General features: G+C 38.1%; 1 protein-coding gene across 1 annotated transcript in view; it reads right to left on the reverse strand.

Annotated features, from left to right (window-relative positions):
- Birc6 (baculoviral IAP repeat-containing 6) overlaps positions 1-24,783 on the reverse strand; it is a 193,582-nt gene that overhangs the window by 89,345 nt on the left and 79,454 nt on the right. The window contains 18 exon segments of the mRNA NM_001170596.4: positions 274-493; positions 1,401-1,747; positions 2,197-2,405; positions 2,557-2,771; positions 4,156-4,255; positions 4,512-4,835; positions 5,565-5,752; positions 9,528-9,662; positions 10,909-11,042; positions 12,521-12,668; positions 16,593-16,690; positions 17,293-17,424; positions 17,516-17,677; positions 18,305-18,438; positions 19,339-19,517; positions 21,589-21,720; positions 22,174-22,263; positions 23,285-23,445. Of these exon segments, the coding sequence (NP_001164067.1) occupies positions 274-493; positions 1,401-1,747; positions 2,197-2,405; positions 2,557-2,771; positions 4,156-4,255; positions 4,512-4,835; positions 5,565-5,752; positions 9,528-9,662; positions 10,909-11,042; positions 12,521-12,668; positions 16,593-16,690; positions 17,293-17,424; positions 17,516-17,677; positions 18,305-18,438; positions 19,339-19,517; positions 21,589-21,720; positions 22,174-22,263; positions 23,285-23,445 (3,108 nt within the window).

Below are 24,783 nucleotides of genomic sequence, written 5' to 3' on the forward strand. Positions count from 1 at the left end.
ATTAGAGCCTAAGAATCACATTTAATATACAAGGCACAGCACGATCTTTAGAAAATACATACTAGTATCTGTAAAATCCCATAGATTGATCCAGAAAATCTAAGAGGGGAACACAATAGAGCTCATGTTCTTCTTTTAGGACTTGCCAAACCATGAGAAGGCCTATTTTACTCTCCACATATTTACTATCCACATAAACAAAACTTCACAGTCTGACAAAGACTCTACAATTGAAAACCATTTACAATAAACACCACTGCTATCTCCACCTACCTATCTTGTGGGAAGATGAGAAGCTGCTCTGAATTATACAGCTCTTGAAGAACGTTAGAAAGAAACTGGCCCCACCATCTCTCACCACCACACAGCTGAACAAGGAGAAGGCCAGTATGCAGCCTTATCTTTGGGGTCCCACTGATGCACAAATGTTTAAACAGTTCTTCACAGGCCTGAGCGTGAAAGGTACTCTGCAAAACTGCAGGAACAGAATGCCCTGTTACAGGGAAGAAACAAATGACTTATCTAAGTGTATGTATGGTGTTAAGAGCAACACCAGTACATCTACATACACATTTCCCCCCCAGGAATCAGTAAACAACTATATTCTATTTATTTTGTGACTTATTTACTACTTTTATATAGAAATTAGTTGTAAAATATTTAGCAGTAAGAAGAGATAGCACATACATTGTGTTCCTTGTTTTTGTGGTCAGGTTAATTAAATCCCCTTACAAGTGAATATGAAAATAAGTATAAATGAAAAAAATCAGACATCTTAAGAGATGGGACTATAAGCATAAATGAGCAATCCAGACGAGTTCATGGTTAGAAAACTACAGCACTAGGTCAGAATACATTAATTAGTCTACCTTTATGCAATGCCTAATATTTTCTCACTCAAATACCAAGCATAGTAATCAAACAAATAAGAAATTAAAATTCATTTAAGAAACACTAGAATAAGTAGTAGGCAGATCTCAGAGTTCGAGGCCACCCTGGGCTGCAAGGAGAAGCCTTATCTCTAAAAAATAAAACAACAGAACAAAAGCTTACAAGAAAATAATAGAATAAAAGGCATGAGGATGCAGCCAGTAGCAAAACACCCATTTACCACATGCCAAACCCTAGATTCAACACATAACTTGGCAACAAAAATATAACTCTTTAAGGAGAAAATAAATGTGTGAATCTACAAAAATTTCTAAAGTACAGCAAACAGAATATCAAACTAAATATCTAGATAAACCAGTGGAGAGTACCTAGCATGTCTAAACTAACAATTCAATCCCCAGTACCACACGTTAAAAAAAAATTCCCCAGAAAGTTAGTCTGTGTACCCAAAACATGCAGCAGAAAATTATTAAACATTCCCAGTCTCTAAGTCACTGAGGCATACACACCATTGGAAGAGTGCAGAAGGCTGAGCAGCGTGTCCAGTAAGTACCTCACAATGGTGCGCAACTGCTCTGTGGACGACGTCGGAATCAGGTCTTCTGGACCTGATGTTTCACTCAACGTCTTCCGACTTGCACCTATGGCTACTTTGAGCCTCTGCACTGCATTATGAGCCAGATTTAGTTGAAGCTGTAGCTGAATACAATCTTGATAAGCAGAAAAAACTCTACTGTCTTCCTCAACTGCTTTGTCTGGTTTTCGCAAAAAGTACTGTGCATTGTTCGCACTATTGAGAGGAGGAAGATCAATACTCTGCAAAAGAGCTTCCAGACGATGACAGGCTAAGTTATATCTATGAGTAAAAATAAATGAACAGGCATTCCTTCAGTCTTCTTTTGTATCTACACACTAAAAAGCACATCTCTTAAAAGATATATATTAAAGTACAACTACTGTTAAGAATTATTCTTGGCCAGGTACTGCAGCAAACACCTTTAATCCCAGTACTCCAGAGGTGAAAATGTGCAGTCATCTATGGCTGGTTAACAGCCACAGTCACTTCTAGGCCACCCAGAACTATAATAGAGACCCTATCTTAAAACAAACAAACAAGCAAACAAAATAAACTACTTTTCACAAATATTAAATGCTACTACCAATTAGCTAACAATATTCTCATGTTTTCAAGCCTGCCGTAATGTACAACGTGTTCGTCCTCCTTTTGCTCTTTTCTATGTAGATACAGAAAACATTCCTTGACAGAAATAATTTAAGAAAATATATAAGCAAATTTCCATTAACCTGCACTGTATATCTTCTTGTAGAGCAACCATCATTGCTAAATGCTGGTCAATTTCTGGCTGGTTGGCAGATTCTCCTTCACCTCTCAGCGGGTCATGCATCAACTTCAGTTCACTTTCCCACGGTAAGATATAGGTATGCCCGTAGTAAAATCCTAACGGAATCTTTGCTCTAGCATTTGTGCTTCCATAACGTCCAATGACGGTGATCTGAAATGAAAAAATTGCAAATACACACACACGTGATAAAGTTTAAAAGTCGGAGCTAAGTAATTTTAAAAATATAGGTATACTCTTTAGTAATATGTCAATGTAGTACTAAGAAACACGAAGAGCACAGTCACTTTCCTGAAGTTCTTACCTTCATAAATCTGCACACAGGTGGAGGGATTAGGTCATGAAGAATTAATGAGTGTGTGCTTATATCAGTTGCCACTACCAAACGCCTTCCATCCACTTCCTCTCCTAATGTCCATATGTCAATTGATAAGGACGCCAGGTCTCCACATGTAGGAATCAGTACATCTGTCAGCAGTATAGGTCTTCCAAAATCCAGGGTCACAAATCTCCTGGCTCCTATATAGGAAAGAGAAGAATGTGAGCCATCGAAACACGATCATGTGACCAAAGTATAGATCCAAAACACATTAAACCATGCTTCTTAAAATAAAAAATATCAACTTATTAAACTATAAGAGAAGTAGCTAAATAAAAGTAGCTTTACCAACATTTATTCATAAATTCTATAATTGCTCAGAATGTCACGGCTTTGGATTTAATCTGAAACTTGCCCAAAAGTGTACTATAGTTTTAAGTCAAAAATTTTAAGATTGTTAATACAAAAGCAGTTAAGTATAGAGTGAAACTCATATGTATTTCAAATATTACAGTCTAACAACTAATCCAGTGAATGCATTAAAAAGCAAACCTATAAAGTCCGAAGCTGAACATTTCTTGTGTTAATTTCATCACTAGATAGATTAGACATACCAAAATGTATTATGTAACTTGTGAAAGTCTTATTAACTTCTGAGGCAGGGGTATAATATATTGGGTTTAGTATGTATAGAAAATGACATGGTAATACAATCATTAAAAAATAGGACTCAGGGGTTGGGGATTTAGCTCAGTGGTAGAGCGCTTGCCTAGGAAGCGCAAGGCCCTGGGTTCGGTCCCCAGCTCCAAAAAAAAGAACCAAAAAAAAAAAAAAAAAAAAAAAATAGGACTCAGCAGTTAAGAGCACATACTGCTCTTCCAGAAGCCATGTTTGATCCCTCACGGGACTCATATGATTCAGTGATGTCCACATGTTCAAGTCAAACTACAGCATACACAACTGTTCACAAGCAGACAAAGTTTTTCTCTGCATGTTATAAGCACTAAATGCTACTACCAATTTGTAACTAAATTGGAAGAAAATAGCAAGACAATTTTCGAAGTTTTAAAACTCCCTCTTCTAGAGTAAACATGATTCAATTGTTCATACAATAAAAAACACAGACTCAGTATGTCCATTTTCTCCATAAGGATATTTTAACTTTTTCCTGTTCCTATAGTATAAAACTAAAAGCTAGTAGAATTAGGTTAAAAGTAGCTAAAATTTATCTGTCAATATGTATGCACCCATGTCACTTACAGACTTCTGGAACACAACATGACACAAATGCAGCTATAGTGCTGGTCTTAGGATACTGCCACACAGTCAAAGTCTAGTATAATGGCAATAAGAATTTAAGCATAGCGTTTCTATTACTTATATTTCAATAGGAAATCCTTAGATACAGGAAAAACCTCACTGTTTCAGTGGTACTACCCAACCCAAACAATCTTACAACTTCTGTAGCTATTACTCTGAGTAGAAGGTACTTAATTGACAGCACATGTAATTTATTTGTAATAAATTATCATAAGGGCTCAAGAGACTAAGCAAGAACAATAATTTTAGAAACGCAAAGATTACCTGAATGCATTCGCTCTATAATAATGGACTGGTGAGGTGGCGGCTGGAGAAAATGTGAGGCATGAGAAATTGCAAGGGCCAGACCAGAACCAAGTGGATTCTAGACAAAAAACAAGATCAAAAAAACCAAAAACAATATAACTCTGTACTAATACCCTTTGCTCTCAAAAAAAAAAAAAACTCCCAACCATAACATTACATTAACAAGTCTCATTTCCTGATACATAGAGATAATTTATAAAAGCAAAATGACCTGACATATTTTCATGATAATATAAACATTTGACTTTAAAAGTCAGAATTTATTTACAAAGATAAGCATCTGTGCGTCAACATTTACTTGGAACAGCATTTACCATTCTCGACTTGTTGGCATTTTTGTTGTGTGCAGCAAGGTTCACTGCTGGAGGATCAATGACGGAGCCTGGGAAAAGCTGTGCAAGCTCAGCATTAATCACAACGGACACGGCTTCATTGGGCGGAGTGAGAGGAGGAGTCATAAAAAGTGGCGTTGTTTTTGGAGTGGGTGGAATGACATCAGACGGATGGATGAAAAATCCAGGAGCAGCCACTGGGTTGGAGGGCACAGCGTTGTGCACAGGACCTGCTGCTGCTGCGGCTGATGCGGCTGCTGCTGCTGCTGCTGTTGTCTGGTGCAGCTTTGCTTCCAGCTTTGCTTTCTGTAAAAGACATAAGCAGCACCTATAGAAGCACCCCACGCCTGAGGAGCACTTGATGACTACATCTGAGACAGCGAAATGAGTCACAAGACCCTGGGCACAGTAGATAACCGGACTTAAGAACAAATGACGCACTGCCTAGCTGGGAGCCCTTCTTGGCACACTGTACAAAAATTTCTTATATATTAAGGGAACTAGAAAGTTCTCTAAAAGTGAAAAGCAAGCACAACAATTAAATATAAATAATGAAACCTGTCTGCTCAAAACGAAATGAACCATCATGAATGCAATGCTAACTGACATGACACAATTTCTCAAGCAGAATTTGCACAGGTAGCACTTAGCAATTAAATCGATAAACCACGTTATCATAATTGCTGTACTTAGAATCTAATTAATGTCCTATATATTATGACATCCTACAGTCTGTGTCCCATGAAAACAGTAGCTGGTAACTATATAATGTTTCTCCAGGAGCGCTTAAAAATAAAAGTAGAATTAACTCCAAGACTACACAAAAAGTATCAACCACATACAAAGTAACATGCATTCATATAATTTAATACACTTAAACATGTCACAAAGACATTACCTCAATCTTTTGTTGAAAATGATTAGCTCTGATTGGACAACCTACTTTCCTTTATGAAAACAATGGTCATTTCTACAGTACTTTTCAGCTTTTGAAGTTTAGAGACAGCATGAACAAAGAGCCAAATGGTCTCCAACCTGTTGCTGAAGCTTCAAAAGCTGCTGCTGTTTCTCTTGCAGCACCTGTAGCTGTTGCTCGGCTGAAGCCATTGCATGAGAGAGAGACTGCAAAGCTACCTGGGCTGCTGAACTCAGGGCTGTCGAGGCTTCCCCAACTGTGCCAGATGATAGTCCACCTACTGCAGGAGTAACCCCGAAGGAACTCACTGGCATGAGACAAGGGAAAAACAAAACAAGACACCAGGATGAAGAAAAGCTTCACAGAGGCACATGGTCACAATACACAGTTGTCATTAAAACTATATGGAGTATAGAACTTTAAAAACAAACGAACAGGGTTGGGGATTTAGCTCAGTGGTAAAGCGCTTGCCTAGCAAGTGGAAGGCCCTGGGTTCGGTCCCCAGCTCCGAAAAAAAGAAAAAAGAAAAAAAAAAAAAAACAAAAACAAACGAACAAACAAAAGGTTGGGTTCTCACTCTGTAGTGACAGGGCACTTGCCTGAAAGGCTAAGAGACCCATGCTCATAAACTGAGACTTGGACCAGTACCACCATATCCATATGAACATTGCAATGTAGTAACACTAAACTGATATTCAAATTCAAGAGGCGCTAGAGCAAATCCCAAATCAAACAATCTTAAGTTGTTTGCTTTTCAGTTCTAGTATAGAATCATGCTCATGATATAAAAAAAAAAATCTCAAGAAATTTTAACATTATCTTTAATATCCGTATACATTGTGAACATTCTCTCAATCCTCAAAAAAGCTCCCCACTTAGTAAGGCATGGTACACCTTCAATACCATCATCTGTAGCAAGTGGATCTGTTAGGTCCAGGCCAGCCAGGGCAATGTAGTAAGATGCTGTCTCAAAAAATAAAACTGAAAGAGCTCCCCACAAGAACCATGTTAAATTTTAAGTACGGAAAGATACCGAATTCCTCTTGTAAAGAAAACATTTATTTCATGTTTTCCATGCGTACATGTCTGTTGCACCACATGTATTAATGGTGTGATAGAGATCAGAAGTCCCCAGAGATAAATTTATAGACAGTTGTAAAATACGTATATCCTGACACATATGTAGTATGCATATGTAAAATATGCATACCATGAACTGAACCTTGGACCTTTAGAAGAGCAACAAGTGTGTTTAATTGCTAAGCTACCTCTCCAACCTGAATCTCCTTATTTTAATCTACAGAATAAACAGAGGTGAGTACTACAAAGGACATACAGACAGACAAAACCTTATTTTCTACTTCTTGCGCTTATTCAAGCACACTCACAAGTAAAAGCAAAATTTGACTTTTTGATGTAATTTAGCAATACATTATAAATGAACACTTTTCCACTTATATTTATAAAAAATATTTTCAAACTTTGATATAAGATTAATTTCATAATTTATTTTAGCACATCAGCATAAAATTAAAAGCAAATTAAAAAAGTACTAATATCTTAATAATATCTTTTTTTTTCTTTTTTTTTTTTCTTTTTTCTTTTTTTCGGAGCTGGGGACCGAACCCAGGGCCTTGCGCTCGCTAGGCAAGCGCTTTACTGCTGAGCTAAATCCCCAACCCCATGACAATATACCTTGCATCCATTACTTATATGTTCATCCATGCATCCATCCACCCACCCACCCACATACCTACCTGCCTACCAAACTTCCTACCTCCCTCCCTATTCATTTATTTATTTTAGTTTTCCAAGGCAAAGTTTTTCTGAGTAGCCTGAGGAATCCTGGGATATCCTCTGTACACTAGGCTGGCTTCAAACTTCTACTAAATGACATTCATTTATTCGTTCTATAGATAGTTAGTTGTTAGTTAGTTAGTTAGTTAGTTAGTTAGTTAGTTAGTTAGCTAGTTAGTTTTTCAATACAGGGTTTTTCTGTGTAGCCTAGGCAGTCCTGCGACTCTTTCTGTAGACTACAATGACTTTTACCTCAAAGATCTATTTGCCTCTGCTTCCTGAGTGCTGGGATAAAAGGCATACCATGTCCAGCACCTAAATGATATTATTCATGAGTGACCACAATTAGCTTACAATAAACTCACGAGGCAAATGTCATGGCTCCAACCTTTAGGTGAAGAAACAATGAAGGAGTAGCTAAGTTTACAGACAATGTAAACATGAATGTATACAAACTCATTAAATTTTCAAATCAGTAGTGTTAATTAGGCAGAATATGCTACTGTATTGTTCTGTTTATGAAATACTATAACCATGTCATTCATAGATAAATGAATCTAAAATGAGGAAGTATAAAGTTTACAATAGATTCTTAATCTATTCCCCAAAGCGGGGAAACTTAGGCAATTTGGCACTGTCTACCAAGAGCTCTACTTCTAAAAGGAAACACAGCACATGCAGAGACCACCTATGTGAGGGGAAGAAGTAGTTCCACTGATACTTGCAGGAGGGAATGGACTAGACATACATTGAACAATTTTCCAGCGGTATTTTATTATTAACACTTTAAAGCTTTATTTTTTTTATGTATGAATATTTTGCTTTAATATGTGACTGTACCTACCAAATGTACTCCTAGGGCCAATGAAAGTTAAAAAAGGATGCTAAATCCCCCTGAACTAAGGCTTCAGATGGTTGTCAGCCATCAGGTAGGTGCCAGAAACCAGACCTGTGTCTTCCTATGCAGGAGCACCCAGGGCTCTTTCTTATCCATTGAGCCACCTCTATTGTCCAAATAATTTTACATTTCTTATGTTCCTCAAAACATAACTAATGCAACATGAATTTTCTTAAAACAACTAATCAATCTCATGATACATTCTAAGAAAAAAACTTGATTTATAAGTGAAGAGTTTTCTGTTAGCATTATGAAATGACTACAGTGTAAGAAAACAAATCAACTTTTACCTTACTAGAATCTCAATTCATATTGTCATCTTCACACTACATAAACTAAACTTAGTGGCTACTTCTACAATGAAAAGGTACAAAGCAAAACTTGAAGTTAAATACACTCAAATGAGCTTACAAATTCTTTTAAAACTCAATCCGTTCTAGAGGCAAAATCCAGGATGATAAACTTCTGTGATTCCTCCTAAAAACTGTGTTTTTATTGGTGTTTTTTAATTTGCTTCTCTGGCAAAACTAGGGACTTCGTCCAAGTATTCTTGACACTTGTCCAACACACTTGTCAAGTATTTTCTCTCAGAGCTACACCTTGGACTGTTAATGAAGAAGGTGAACTAGAACATGCTTAAATTAGTTTCCCAGTAAAATCAATTTAAGATACTATTCAAGTCCTTCTATGTAGGAAAAACAGAATAGGCCAAAATACAAATATTCTTAACAATAGAATTTAAATTCTTTGTGCCAAAATAGAATTATAAACATAAATTAATCATAAAATATAAGAGGGCACAGAAAAAAAATAAAAAAGAAAATAAGCATTTGCATGACTTACAAACAACTGTTAAAGGAAGCAGTTTATCCAATCAGTAGTGTCACTGTTTCATCATTTCAACACTTGCACTAACAGGCGCTTGCTATAAAACCCAGGCTGTTGTCTTCAGTATTCCAGGGATTATAGTCAGTAAAACCCAACCAAACTACTATTAACCTGAAGTATAACAAGTAACACCAGGATATCCAAATCATAAACAAAATTAGCTATCATCTGAAGGTTGAAAATGACTATGGAAACATGGACTCTACCATACTCATCCTTCTAGCTGATATATCACATGATAAAATAAATACACATAAACACACAAAAAATACATATAAAAAAGAAACGGATTTAAAGGAATGATTCATTGGGTAAAGGAAAAGACCTGAACTGACTTTGAATGTAAAACTATTTGTGGAATTCCCCCCAAACATCCCTCTCTCCCATAGGTCTTCTACTTACCATGCAAACAAAGATCTAATTTTAAATAGGTCATATCACTTTTGTATATTACTACACAAAGAATGTAATAAAAGAAGGTATATACCAGTAAACGTACTTGCATCATCCCTTTCTATTCTGGTTCCATCACTAGTTGACACACAAGTAAAGTGAAGGGGCTCAACCTCCAGAAGTCCAGTGAGAGATGTGAAACTTCCCTCCGCAGCTGTGCAGCTACTGACTTTTCCATTCCCTGTGCACAAAGGAAAACCTATGGTACATGAAGATAATCTACCAAAGGCATGGAGTGGCAGTACTGATGACTATTTAGCCAACTTTTATTAGCATAAAATGCACAAAGCTCACACACTACTTCAACAGAGGGCACAGTAAGGAAACCCATAAACAGAGAAACTAGCTTCTTCAGATAAATGTGGAGACGAACGAAAGCCATTTGGTAGGAATTCTCAGTAATAAGAAAAGTAGGTTTGTATGAACTAAATCTCTTTTGACCAATAAAATTACACTGAAATGATTACAATAAAAAACAAAACCAAACTGCATCATGACATGTTTTAAATATTGAAAACGGCTTTTATTGTTTTAATATTTGCATACTTCACTATAAAGGATTCTTAATGTGCACTTCTGAAATACTCTAAATTCTAAAACTTTTTGACCATTAACAATGGCAGACAAACAGTTCAGATTTTGAATTTCCAAACTGTATACATACAATTTAGATGGGTTTCTTTCTTTTTTTCCTTGAGAATTGACAAAGAAATTGCGTTTTTAAGTCAACTGGTTTAACAAATCATTACTGTAGGTGTTGGCATAGGTGCAGCAGTAGAGAGAGAATCTCAACAAGATACTAAGCCTTCATTTTCTGAAGGAGTGGAAGGGTTCAACTTTCTTGGAAAAGACTGACCTAGACTAGCTCATTCCAGTTACTTCTATACAATTATTACATACTAATTGGGGCTGGGAAAGGTTCCAACTACGACAGTTGTCTTGCCCTTCTGCCCGAGAAAGCAGACAACCCACACAAACGTCAGTCTGTTTTGGCCGTGGCTAAGCCAGAATCAAAAGGAAGAACTCCAGGTTGGCCAGGAAGGTTCAGGCAGCTGCACACTCTCAAGTGGCACCGAGTGCAGACTTTCCAGGGAGACATTTCATCAAGGTTCAAACAATCTCAAAACAATTTCTCAGCCTCTACTGATTAACCCAAACATAACAAAGGCTTTGCTGTAATATTTCACTCAAAGCCAAACACAAAAGCTACACTTTACACATCATTGCATATCACTATAGTTCACGGGCATTATGGCTAAGTTCTAAAAGAAAACAAAAAACACTTTAGTGTTCTGAAGACAGAAAGTATGGGTAGATACAATAAGAAGAGAGGAGAACTTAAACTAGGTACCTGACAACGAGAAAGATGAGCTGACTATAAACACAGAACTATTCGCTTCTCATTCACTTACTACAAGAATCAGTACCTGAAAGGACATCTGACAAATCAATCTCGTCTGACTGGACACCGATGCTGCTATTGTACACATTTTTACAAGAAGAGCCACTCATCTCCAAGTCAAAAAGGACAGGATCAAATGGTGAGCTGTATAATCCATATCTGAGAAATGAAATAATGCATTAAATATTTTACTTTTCAGTGATTTAATTTAAAAATTACCTATTCACTTTTCAAAACAGTTTGACTAAAGCATCATCAAATTCAGTGAACACAAGAGAAAATTACACTCAAAACACTGTCCAGAGTCAGTGATTGTAACAGATGATTACAATAAGCTGGGAGCCGACCCAACAAGACTGTTATACAGAGCACGAAGTATGGGAGGGAGAAACAAAACAAAACAAACACGCTTTCCCCACTCTATCATTATGGGAAAATTTTATCAAAAATCAGGAATTATAAATAAAGTTATCACAAAAGCAGTATTGCAAATAAGATATGCCCAAATTTCAGCGGCTGGAAAGCTACCTTGGTAGTTAAGAGCAGTTGTTGCTGTTACAGACCAGAGTTGATTTCCAGCACCCACATTATGGTTCTTAACCAGTCATAACTCCAGGTCCAGGTTATCTGCAACCCCCTTGGGCATCCATAGGCACCAGTTATGCATGTAGCACATACAGACACACGTAGGCAAAACATTCATACATGCAAAATAAAATAAAATCTAAAGGAAAAAATGTAAAGGCTAAAGACCAGCTGGGAATGGTGGAGCAGGCCTTTGATCCCAGAACTATGAGGCAGGTGCTTCTCCTGAGTTTCCAGGCCAGCCTAGGCTACAACCGAGGAACCATGTCTCAAGGTAGAGGGACCCAAGCTAAAGAAGAAAAAAACATTTAAATCCAAATTTTTGTTATTTCACTATTAATTAAAAATTTAAAAATCTGGGGTGGGGGATTTGGCTCAGTGGTAAAGCGCTTGCCTAGGAAGCGCAAGGTCCTGGGTTCGATCCCCAGCCCCGAAAAAAGAAAAAAAAAATTTTAAAAATCTAACTGGCAGACAAAAGAATTTCATGTAAAAGTAACAAGAAAGTTACAGAATTATACCTATAAAGTTATACCATTAACAAATAACATTAAATGCCCCTTGTATTAACAAAGCAAAGTATCCTTAAACGTTAAATACGATTAGGGTCAGAAAAATAACTCAACAGTTAGGATCACTGGCTGTACTTCCAGAAGTACTTGAGATTCATGCCCAAGACCCAAATGGCAGCTCATAACCATCTGTAACTCCAGTCCCAGGGGATCCAACACTTTTTCTTTTTTTTTAGCCTTTACAAATATTGCATGCATATAGTGTAGATATAACATGCAGAAAAACAAAAATGAAATAAAAAAACACATAAAATAAACTTAAAAACTAAAATTAGCTCTCTGTGTAAACATTATAGACTGTCGCTAATACCTAAAGGGAATGGTTCCAGAGAAAACATGGAAAAGAGGACCTTAGACTACTAAAATTTAGAATGTTGAGCAGAACGTAAATATACTTTTTAAGGTAAAACAATGTTTTAGGCAAACCTAGCGCTGAGCAGCAGCTCTGTGCCCCATGCTCACACTTTAAGAGGCGGCCCTTACCGTGTCTGAAGGAGAGCCTCCAGTGGTGTTAGCCTGTCCTGCAGCTGTCTGGACACGGCAGTGAGTAAAGCTGCACACGCTGTGCTGCATGCAGCCAAGTCTTCATCCTTAACATAATTCAGCAGTACGAAATACCAATAGACAGACCCTGGGGACAACAGCGAAACCATGTCTATTTCTTCTTCACCTCAGTTCATACATCTAAAAATACAGCTACCTTTGCTAGAAAGATAATCTTAACAACATAGGAAGAAAGCAAAGAGTTCTAGAACATGAATAATATAAACCCCATCCTGAGAAAGAGTCTTAATTTAAGAATAATAGGGCTGGTAAAATTACACAACAAGAATGGGCACTTGTCAGAAAGCCCAATGAAGTTTGAGTTCAATCCTCAGAAACAACACTAGATTGTCTTGAACTCCACATATTCACTGTGGCACGTATGACCTACCATCCACAAATGTAGAAATGTTTTCCAAAGGAATTTATAACATTTTTTTCAGGAGGTATATTAATCAAACTTGATATTTACAGTCTATCACGCCAGGCATGGTGGTGGACACATCCTTTAATCTCAGCATATGAAAGGCAAAGCAGAAAGAGCTCTTTAGTTCAGAGCCAGCCTGATCTACAGAGCAAGCACCGGGATAGAAAAGGCTACATAGAAAGACCCCATCTCAAAAACAAAACACAAAACAACAACACAAAAGAGCACAACAGCAAGCGCAAGGCCCTGGGTTTGGTCCCCAGCTCTGAAAAAAAAGAAAAGAATAAAAGAAAAAAAAGAAAAAAAAAAAGAGCACAACCATGTGCCAGCATGATGAAGCACGCCTTTAACTCCAGACTCAGGAGGCAAAGGCAGGCAGATCTCAAGGCCACCCTGGTGTACAAAGCAAGTTCTAGAATAGCTATGGCTACATAGAAACACTAACTCCAAAAAAAAATAAAACTACTTCAGTGTGAGAAAGAACATTTGTGAATAGTCACAAAAGCAGAGACTAGAAGTATCAAATCAATATTCCTGACATACTGCTTCTCTATACAAATCAATATTCCTGACATACTGCTTCTCTATACAAATCAATATTCCTGACATACTGCTTCTCTATACAAATCAATATTCCTGACATACTGCTTCTCTATACAAATCAATATTCCTGACATACTGCTTCTCTATACAAATCAATATTCCTGACATACTGCTTCTCTATACAAAACTGTTCTAAACACTGGATGGCAGTGAGCTTCAATCAGTACACTTTAGCAAATGAATGGAATGGTACTCTAGACTGTCGGTCAGATATAACCATACAGCATGAATAGGAGGACCATGACACATTAGATAGATGTCCTAAGCAAAGAAATTTTAGTACTAAGTACATGCCCAAAATAATCCACACCACTAAAAATCCATAAGAAACTGAAAAATCAAAGGTTACTGCAGTGAGCAAAAGAATCTAAAATGCCATATCCTATATAAGTGGTTCTCAATCTGTGAGGCGCAATTTTTGGTAGTTACATGTTGGATATCCTGTATATCAGATATTTACATTATGATGTGTAACAATGTCAAAAATTACAGTTTTAAAGTAGCAACAAAATAATTTCAACATTGGAGTTACCATGAAAACAAGGAACTGTATTAAATGGTCACAGAATGAGGAAGGCTGAGAACCACTGCCTATATACTTAACAGTTTAAATCAAATTATGTTCAAGGTAAATATAAACAGTCTAAGGTAATAAAAATCCTCATTATTTGCCAACCAGCTTTCAGATTTCTCCTAAAGGTCAAATCCCTAAGAAACATATGAATGAGTTAACTACTTCTAAAACAGAAGTAGTTCTATTTCTGTGATCTCTGCACCTGGGAAGTGGGAGCAGCAAGACTAGAAGTTTAAGGACAGCCTCAAGTTAAGGAAGCCTGGGTTCATAATTAGGTAAGCAAATAAATGAATAAACTGTAATATTATAAGACAATGTTGGAAATGCCTATAAAAACACTAGACTATAGAGACAGCTCACTGTCTAAGAACACTGGATAGAACCTAGGTTGGATACCCAATATCCTTATGGCAGCCCGCAATCCCACGACTCTAGGTCCAGAGGGTCTGCCGCCCCTCTAGCCACGTAGGACACTGCAGACACAATATACTACATGAAGGCAAATCCTTATACAAAAGAAGAACAGATACACACACACAGATTAAAAGGCTAAGTCAGATCCTTCACAGTAACAGCAAAAGAACTAATTCAAATTCTCAATTACCTTATACATGTACTATGAGTGGGGATAGCTGTTAAAATGACATTTATTCTTAAAAGAATGAAATCTTCACAGGACTTAGGGGCACTCAGTTTGCCTCGGTCCCTCTCAGTAACATATAATATATACACACACCCAATGGCATCTGAACTATTTTATCTATGACATCTCCCTAGCATTTCTGGCACTGCAGTCTGTGACACATGATCACAGTCAGTGAACAACTGAACAATTTAATAATTTCAAGGTTGCAGAAAAGCAATGTCAATATGACCTGAAACTTACTGTGCCTCTCATCTGTTGCTGATAATTGTTATTTTTTAAATCCTCTTTATTGACTGTGTGTTTATGAATGTACCTGTGGATGCTCATGAACAGCACAAGTGCAGAGACCCAAGTGTGTGTGCTGAGTTTGGAGGAACAAATCAGAGCAGAATATCAGGGAGATAGTTCCCTCCTTCTACCATGTGGCTTCCAGGGATGGAACTCAAGCCACTAGGCATAGCACCAAGCATCCTGGACTATGGAGACATCTCACCTGTCCCTCCTATTACTAAACAGAACGTTTAACAAACCACAAGTTACTAACTAGTGTCTATAGTGCCAGCAGGAGACCTAAATTGCAGCTCTAAAATGGGGTCAAGAGAGTGGGAAAGATGGCCCTATCCCTCACCGGCTGCAAAACTCAGGAGAGTGGGGTCTACACCTACCTTCCCTGGGCAGCAAAACAGCTGGCCGTGGTTGCAAGAGGTGTGAAGGGGCAGTGTGTGCAAGTGAACCTGTATGAGAGCTTGTAAGGAGGCCCAGCTTCTTGCCTGCTGCAGCACTTGAGAGAGTAGGCCCTGAATATCACCTGGGCAGCACAGTCAAGCTGGGCTCTAAAGGCATGGGAGAGGGTGAGTCAGCCCTAAGGGCATCTGGGGCATTGGATAACATAGCCAGGGCAGTGCTGCAGAGCTTCCACCGTCCCCAACCCAACCCTGTGTGGGTGCAGGAGAGCTAGCAGGCTAATCAGCTCAAATCCCTCTCGGGCCCACATCCAACATCTTTGAATTAGCCTACCCAACTATTCCATCTATGAACTGCATGAGTCCATAAAGGGGCCAGCCCAACAAATCTAAAACTACAGGATCTCATGAGACAGGGCAACAACATCCGAGTGGAGTCCCAGTGAGGTCCCAATATTGATTGTGTAGTAGAAGCCAGAGGCCTCGTGAAGGACAAATGATTCGCTGTAATGAACACTTGCAGCAAAGAAGTGCAGACAAAGGGGATCCTGTGGGACACGTGTTGACACACCAGTTTCAATACAAGATTATTTTTTTCTGTCCTGGTGGGAGGTTGCAAGAGCAGAGAGCAGGTAAGAAGAAGATGAGTAGGATTGAAGTATATGATGTGAAATTCACAAAGAACTGATTAAAAGGTTAAAAAAAGAAGAAGTAAGGTGGAAAACATTTTTTCCCTGAGACAGGGTTTCTCTGTGTAGCCATAGCTATCCTATAACTCACTTTGTTCAAGGCTGGCTAGCTTAGAACTCATGGAGATCTACTTGTGTCTGCCTCCCAAGTGCTGAGATTAAGGGCATGTGCCACCACCATCAGGCATTAAACAACATTTTTGAAAAATTATACCTGAGATTCTCTGATGTCCCCTGCAAATGAACCTACATAAACAGGTGCATCTACACACAAGCATAAACATACCCAATAACAAAAACTGGACTAATAATCCAGATAAGCTACAGTAAGAACAAAATAACTGTTAAATTATTCACTAAAATATTTGTTATTAAAGTAATTTTACATACCACCAGTTGCTGCTGCAGGTAAAAAGCACATATTGTCAAGTAAAGCCTTCAACAGAACCGATCCAAATCCAGGCTGATAGGGGTCGCATTTGCCATTACTGGAAAATTGTTGATAAAGAGAATTTAAAGACATTATTTGTGATTTAAACTAAACTCTAAATTTGTCATAAAAAAAAAAAAAAAAAAAAAAAAAAAGCTGGGGTTGGGGATTTAGCTCAGTGGTAGAGCGCTGAGGCAAGCGCAAGGCCCTGGGTTCGGTCCCCAGCTCTGAGAAAAAAAAAAAAAAAAAAAAAAAAAAGCAACGTCTGAAAGAGTTTGCCCTCAGGTTAGACCATTACCATTACTAAGAAGCGCTAATACACAGATTCATCCCTCTTAAACACTTCCTAGGCAGTAAAGTTTCAGGGTTTAAACTGAAGATTCAGCAAGACTGTGAAGTAACAAGGATAAGGCAATGGACAATCAAGCAGCAAGAGTGAGGGCTCCGCTCATCAAATTCTCACCAAGTAATTAAGCCCAGCTGACTTAACATTGCATTCCACCCTAAGAAACCCCAAATTCTTCTTTAGGACCTAAGAATCATCAACTATTGAAAAGTTACTCATACATCTGATGAGAATCAAATCCCATTATAGACAAGATATGAGCACCAAAGCACAAATAAAGTTACGAAGTATGTTTTCAAATAAAACACACCAACCTAATGCACAAGGCTAGGAATCGGGCACATTTATGGGCTATACTTCGTCCTGCCTCAAAGAAGCAAACACGTACAATATCTGAAAGACATGTTCGTGTTTTTGAAAGTAGGCACTCGTTTCCTTCCTTTGAGCTGGAAAACAAGAGCAAACAGACTCATTTTGGACTCTGAATCCTAACAGCCAAAGGCTAATCATTAAAGCAAGCAAAATCCAATTATTAACCTGCCAGGTCCATTTGAATGGACGCCTGCTAACCAGCAGAGAGTATCCAACACAAGACTCTGAGCGTGTTCTGTGACCAGCCCATCATCTGATCTTCTACACAGAGTGTTAAGAAGCTTCTCATGAAATTCTGAAAACTGTAACATGGCACAACGCTGAACCCTAAAAAGAGAAAATACGGATACATGTGTTTTTATACATGTTTTATACATGTAATTTATACATATAAATACAATGTGTTTACACCAATGAAAACAGAACAATCATACTACTCCTATGCAATATAGAGGGTTATATAGTGTTTCATTAAAGCTTTCATGAAGTTCAGTAGTAGAGATTTGCCAGCCATGTTTAAGGCCCTAACACTGCAAAAGAGAATAACTTGAACGCTCGCTGTTTTAAAGCAACACAAGTTTACAATGATGTGACCTAAGAAAATGTAGTTGTGTCTTTAAGTCACACTTCTTACATTTCTCACCTTTTGCCACACACAGTAAGTATTACACAGGACCAAGCAAAGCAGTAAAGGCAACTGTCACCATCCTCAGCAAATGCAACTTACTCAGAGAATGAGAAACAAGCATTTTCCAGGGAGAAGAAGTTCAATCACGTGTTTATTTATCCTTTTATTGTAAAAGCAAAATCCCATATATGGAGAGGCACACCTTAAATGCTTACGATGTAGGAGTACGAGGCAAGACATCAATTCAATATCAGGCCAGGAGTACCTGAGACATGTTTCAAAACAACAACTAAAGAAAAGAATAGCAGATTAATGAAATGGATTACCTTTCCTTACAAATTGAAGTCTTCTTAAATCTCCGAATGGTGACAGACACCTCTTGAAGTAAGTCACAGCCCCGCAGGTTTTCAGACTTACGAGTGCCTCCTGCACTTTCATTTTTAACATTAGATGACTTTTCCTAAATAATTTAATGACAATAATAAATGAGACAAGAAATCAAACTAAAAATATAAGATTCCAGTAAAAATTTCAGATTCAAATGATAAATGCCAATTTTTCCACAAAATTTTAACAGAAAAAAATATAGTCAAAAATGTTAAAGCCCAATAATTAAAAATAAAAAACCAAAATGTTGAGTCCAATCCCCAGCTACAAAAATCTAACACATACAGAGAGACAGCACCTTCTCAGCCTACCATCTCCTGTTCAGCCTAACTCAGCCACTGCTGAGGACTAACTATGATAAAGGCCTTGATAAACTCGAAGAGCTATGAAAATACAAAGTGATGGGTACTGATACCGATGCTAACATTTCTTAGTAATAATAATTAATAATAATGATGATGATGATAAAGAAATAACACACATCCCCAAAAAAGAAAAGAAAGAAAACCCAACTTCAAAAAAATCTACACTCAGACAAGTATGAAAAACTTGAGTACGTATTGAAACTTAACCATGATGTTCAAGGCTGTCTCTAAAATTATTTAGCAACAGCCTTCTCAAATGTCATTGGAACAAAAAAGCCATGAGTTAAAGCAATGTACCTTCTAAAAATAGTCCTTATTGGGGCTGGGGATTTAGCTCAGTGGTAGAGCGCTTACCTAGGAAGCGCAAGGCCCTGGGTTCAGTCCCCAGCTCCGAAAAAAAGAACCAAAAAAAAAAAAAATAGTCCTTATTCATTATAGTTTATAAAAGCTAATTACTTACCCAAAGTTAAGTGAAAATATTTAGTTAATTGTATGTATTCTGAAATCATTGCAAGAAAAAAATTATAAGTAGACCAAGCGTCAAACTATTAACCAAGAGAAACACCCCTTCCAACAAATCGAAACAGCATTCAAAATCAGGTTCATACCTTGCCTGCTGCAACCTTTGCCAAGAGGGAAGCCAGTGAGTATCCCTTGTGACCCTGCTGTTTCAGAGACGGAAGTCTCACGACAGGACGCAGGCCACTGCTGCACACCTCATCTGCTCCTCGGTCACTCACTGCTTTGATGTGGATTAAAAACGAACGGTACTTCCCTCCTGCCATGCCTGGATGAGTGTAGATTGAGAAAATAATTTATTGCCTCATTACCGTGGAGCAAGATTAAGCACTAACTCCATAAAAAGAAAAATATACAAGGCCAGAAATTCCAATGTATATCGTCTGATCACATAATGGAACAATTTTTGGTATGATAGCCAAAAAAAGTTTTAAATAAAAGTCTCAGAGAGTCAATTTAGAAAATTGTGACTACAGAAATTATTTGACCTATCTGTTCCAGTGACATTATTTATTTAAATGGTAAAAGTTTTATAAACTATAAAAAATAAAAACCCACAAAGTAAATTGTCTATAAGGGACTACTGTCAACAGATGATTAAGGTAGCATACGACCTATGATCTATGTGACCTTTTTAAAATGCTTATTTTTATCTGTTAATTATTTTTATGTGTGTGTGAGTATGTCCTTATGCATGTGTGTTCAGTGTCTTAAAGACAGAAGGTGTTCATGTCTCTAGAGTGGGAGCTACAAATAGTTATGAGCTGCCTAACATGGTGCTGCTATCAAACTCAGGTCTCTTAGCCTCTGTGCCACCTCACTATCCCTTATCTCACCTTCATGGATGTCCAGTTATGTATGTATCTGAACACATGCACAAAACATTCTAATAGTTATAGTTAAAAAATCAAAGATATATTTTTAACCTCAGTTAAGAAAAACTTTTTATGTGAAAAGAAAAAAATGTTTGGGTGACTAATGTGCCCCTTTCAGGCATGTGACAAATTTCTTCTTGCATTTCAGTTTCTTCTTATATATGATAACCTTGGTGTTAACTAAACTCTTGTAATTGTATCTTATCAAGAAAGCACTCAACAGTTACTAACTCTATAATATTGTCTAGTGTGTTGTAACTAAATTGAGATCACAGATGCCACCTATAATGTAAAATGTTGCAAAAAATATCCTCAAATAAATAGGCCTAACAATTAAACCATCAGACTACTGCTGCAGCAGGTAGTACATATTTAGTAGCTGAGAAACACACCTGCTGTATTCTACATCCCTGCCTGCCTCCAGTGTTGGACTACACTTCCTTTGTCTTCCTCTGACCCGAGTTGCTCCTGTTCTGATACACTCTTCTTAGTAACACACCCGACTACTGGGATCTGATGTGAGTCTCCATCTCAATCTTCTGTTTCAAACTTTTCTTTGACACAACTCACACTTGTATACTCTTCCATTAGATTCCACCATCACTGCTTCTATCACTTTAAAGATCATGAGGGCCAGGCGTGGTGGAGCACACCTTCGATTCTAGCACTCATGGGTAGAGGCAGATGTATCTCTGAGTTCCAGGCCAGTTTGATTTACATAATCAATACCAGGATTACACAGCCACAGACCCTATCTCAAAAACGGTAGGTAGGTAGGTAGATAGGTGGTAGGTAGGTGGGTAGGTAGGTAGGTAGGTAGGTAGGTAGGTAGACAGACAGACAGACAGACAGACAGACCGACAGACAGACAGACAGATAAAATATGACCTTATGGGAAAATTCAGGAAGAAAAAAATAATAAAATATTGCAAAACACTAAGAGTTTCCTTAGTCATGCCATATAACATCTCCCTGCTTTATCTAAACATTTTCCCCCTTACAAGTTTAATTTATACTCTAAATAATATAAAAGATTTGTGTTTTTTATACCATACTTCCCAGAATGAACCCAAATACATCACAATATCTCAAATCTTTAACAAATGACATACAGTCGAGAAATACAATGAAACTTGTATATACAGAACCTACCTTTACCTAGGGGTGTGTGTTTCAAGACCACCCACTGAAAGCTGGACCCCATATAAACCATGCACTTACTTTCCTAAACACAGAACTGTGATGAAGCCGCATAAGCCTATCTCTAAGACTCACAAAGGCCTGAAAAACCTAGAGTCAGTTCACATACACAGGTACTCATGATAGTGATAACCTCACACATAGGAAGCTACTGGAAGTTCTAATCAAAATCTAATCAAAACAGCATTTTTGTGGCCAGTTTTCAAAGCGTCTTTCTTATTGTGCTGGCATTGTTTACTCTACTTTTATAAAATGTTAATTTACCTTTAACAAGTTTCGGGCTTGTCAATGTCAACATCCCAGCATGACCTGATAGGTCAAGACCACTAGCAAGCCATACTGGGCCACACAGAATATCTTCTTTATGATCCTCTAAGAATGGACATAACCTAAGACCTAAAAAGAAAAATACATATTTTTCTTTCAGTGAATTATCAGAAATCCAATAAAGATATATCCATCCCATTTCCATATGATACCACCACATAAAATACAGTACATAAGATGTGCTCAAACAAATCATCACCATGCTAAGAAAGTATAATCAGTTATCGCTGCGCTGCTTTCCACTCTCATTTTACATTTCACCTTCATTTTGAAAAGAGGATCTACAGAATCATGACTTGATTTCAAATTGCAAGGCAGTAAAGACTAAAACACAAGTATTAGTACTGCTATATTCACAAGGGTGAGATGGAAGTTACAGCACATTGCCAAAGCAGAATTACAGGTTATTTTTAATCATACTCTTAAACCGAGCTTTTGCAAGCCACAAGAAGTCTTCCCACAGGATGCATTACAATCACTACTCTTTACTGCCAGGGACAACAGCTCTGTGGTTGAACTCACACTGTGACTCCTCTACATCCATGGGGTGCATTTCTTCATTCAAATCAACCAGGGACGGGTTCCCATTTTGTTCCACTTCAATGTTAAGAGCTGGAGACAAAGGAAAGGTGATCTGCCTATCTACTGCTGTTTCTAGAGGATAAAAATATTAATAAACTTAATTTTGTTTAGTATCAATAATTTTTTGTGCCTAAAACTCTAAAATCTTCTGCTAAACAGGGAACTACTAGGATATTCACCATAGATGCTATACAATAGTTGCTGTCAAGAGGAAAAAATGAATCTCAATGTTTTTATTTTGTCTTCTCTACAAATAGTAATAAAATATTTCCCTGAAGTTATAACTTGTTGGCAACTAAATGAAAAGTTCGTCCCTGAGCTGCACAATACAAATACCTACAAAGTTTTAAAGGTACCAACTACCTAAGTCTAGACTCACTAAATGAAAATGTCATGAGAATATACAGAGCACACAGACGCACGCACGCACGCACGCGCGCGCGCACACACACACACACACACACACACACACACACACACCACTTAAGTATGCAGACACACAAAAAAGCTCTGGCAAAGGAACATTTTCACATTAGAATCTTTGTACTCTTAGTGTCCTCATTTTATATTAAATTTATACTCTATTTTTTTTAATGAATTTTCAAAGACAAAAGGAAGAAAAAAAGAAAAAAAAAGTAGTAAGACGTAATATCTAGTTCCTACCATGGTAAATCCATGAAAAATTGCTATTATTTCTGGCATTACATAAAGGGCTACCTTGACTGATTACTGTCAAATAATAGTTTTCAAAACAGTTTTTCTTACCATCAAGTCTTCTTTAAAAAGACAAAGAGTAAAGCTGGCAGTCACCGAAGTGGAACTAATGTCATTTCACAAAAGACACAATTAAACTATTTACTGTCATAAATTCTGCAAATTACTGAGTTACTGGAAAAATCTGAAATGTATTTTGGATGACTCTGACTCTTGAATGATTTTAAAAAATAAAAGGTCAGCAGCTCTGGGGAGCAGAAGAGTCACCAGAACCCAGCCCAGCTCCTGTAAGGACGAAGCACAGGCAAAGTCTTCCGTGGGCGCTCTGAGCTCTTACCATTGGCCTTCCCTAGGCCTGGGGCTCTGTTCCTCAGCAGGCTCACTTGTATCTGGGGCACACTGGTGATGGTCGAGTTCAGAACAAATTTGAAGTCCACATGTCCCACCATGCAGGCTTTAGGTAGAACCAATTCAAATACATGTTCATCCCAGCTGTTGCTGTCAGATAAGGTAAAAAATGCTAAATAAAGTGAAAATCTTCCTTTATATACCAAAATCACATCACCTCTTCTACTCCTTGTTTTACATATTCCAACCAAAGTGTAGTGCTGCATACCTGCAAACACAGAACTCAGAGTTCTAAACAAAACTGAAACACAAAGACACTGCCTCAAAACAAGAAAAGGGGACATCCTTGCTAGGCGTCTGTCTGCAAGCATGAAGAGCACCATTAACAGTGTCCGGGACTGCTTCTTGCCTATGCGATGGGTCTCAGGTCGGGCTGGTTATTGGTTGGCCATTCCCTCAGTCTCGGCTCTATCACCCATCCCTGCATTTCTTGTAGACACAATAAATTATGGGTCAAAAGCTTTGTGGGTGGGTTGGTGTCCCTATCGCCCCACTGGAGTTCCTGTCAGGTTATAGGAGGTGGCCTCTTCAGGTTCCATATCCCCAATGAAGTGAGTCACAGCTAAGGACACCCCCATTGATTCTTGGGTGCTCCCCTTATCCCAGGTCTCTGTCTTCTCCTAGAGATGCTCCCCCCACCTCCTCACAACCATGTTATATATTTCCATCCATTATAAGGGTACCTAGCCACCTCTCCTGTCCTTCCTCACGCCTGATCCTGAACACCCCCTCCCTATTCTCCAGCAGCTGGCCCATACAGATACAGTACAAACACCCACACTCAAACAGTGGATGGAGCTTCAGGACTCTTATGGAGGAATGGAAGGAAGGATTGCAGCCTCTAAGGGGATAGGAACTCCCCAAGAAGACCAACAGAACAACTAACCCAGACCCTTAGGGCTCTCAGAGTCTCAATCATCAACCAAAGAACATACACAGGCTGAACCAAGGCCTTCCCAGACATATGTAGATGTGCAGCTTGGTCTTCATGTGAGTCCCGACCAACTGAAACGGGGCTATCCCAAAAATTATTGCCTGTAAGTGGGATGTGCTCTTCTAGCTGGGCTGCCTCATCTGGCTTCAGTGGGAGAGAACACACCTAGCCTCACAGAGACTTGATGTGTCAGGGTAGGGGGATACCCAGGGAGGTCCCTATTTGCCTAGAGAAGGAGAGGAAGGAATGAGGGGAAGGACTGTGGGAGGGAGTAACCGGGTGGTGGTCAGTGAGAGGAATATAAAGTGATTAAGTAGAAAATGTTTTTTTTTTAAAGAAAAAAATTAACAAAAAAATAAAAGAAAGGGGAGAACGAGTGGTGGTGGCACACACCTTTAATCTCAGCACTTGGTAGACAGAGGTAGGCAGAGCTCTGAGTTTGAGTCCAGCCTAATCTATAAAACTGAGTTCTAGGGCAGTCAGGGTTACACAGA

Source organism: Rattus norvegicus, chromosome 6 (assembly GCF_021556685.1).
Source record: "Rattus norvegicus strain SHRSP/BbbUtx chromosome 6, alternate assembly SHRSP_T2T, whole genome shotgun sequence".
Lineage (NCBI taxonomy): Eukaryota > Metazoa > Chordata > Mammalia > Rodentia > Muridae > Rattus > Rattus norvegicus.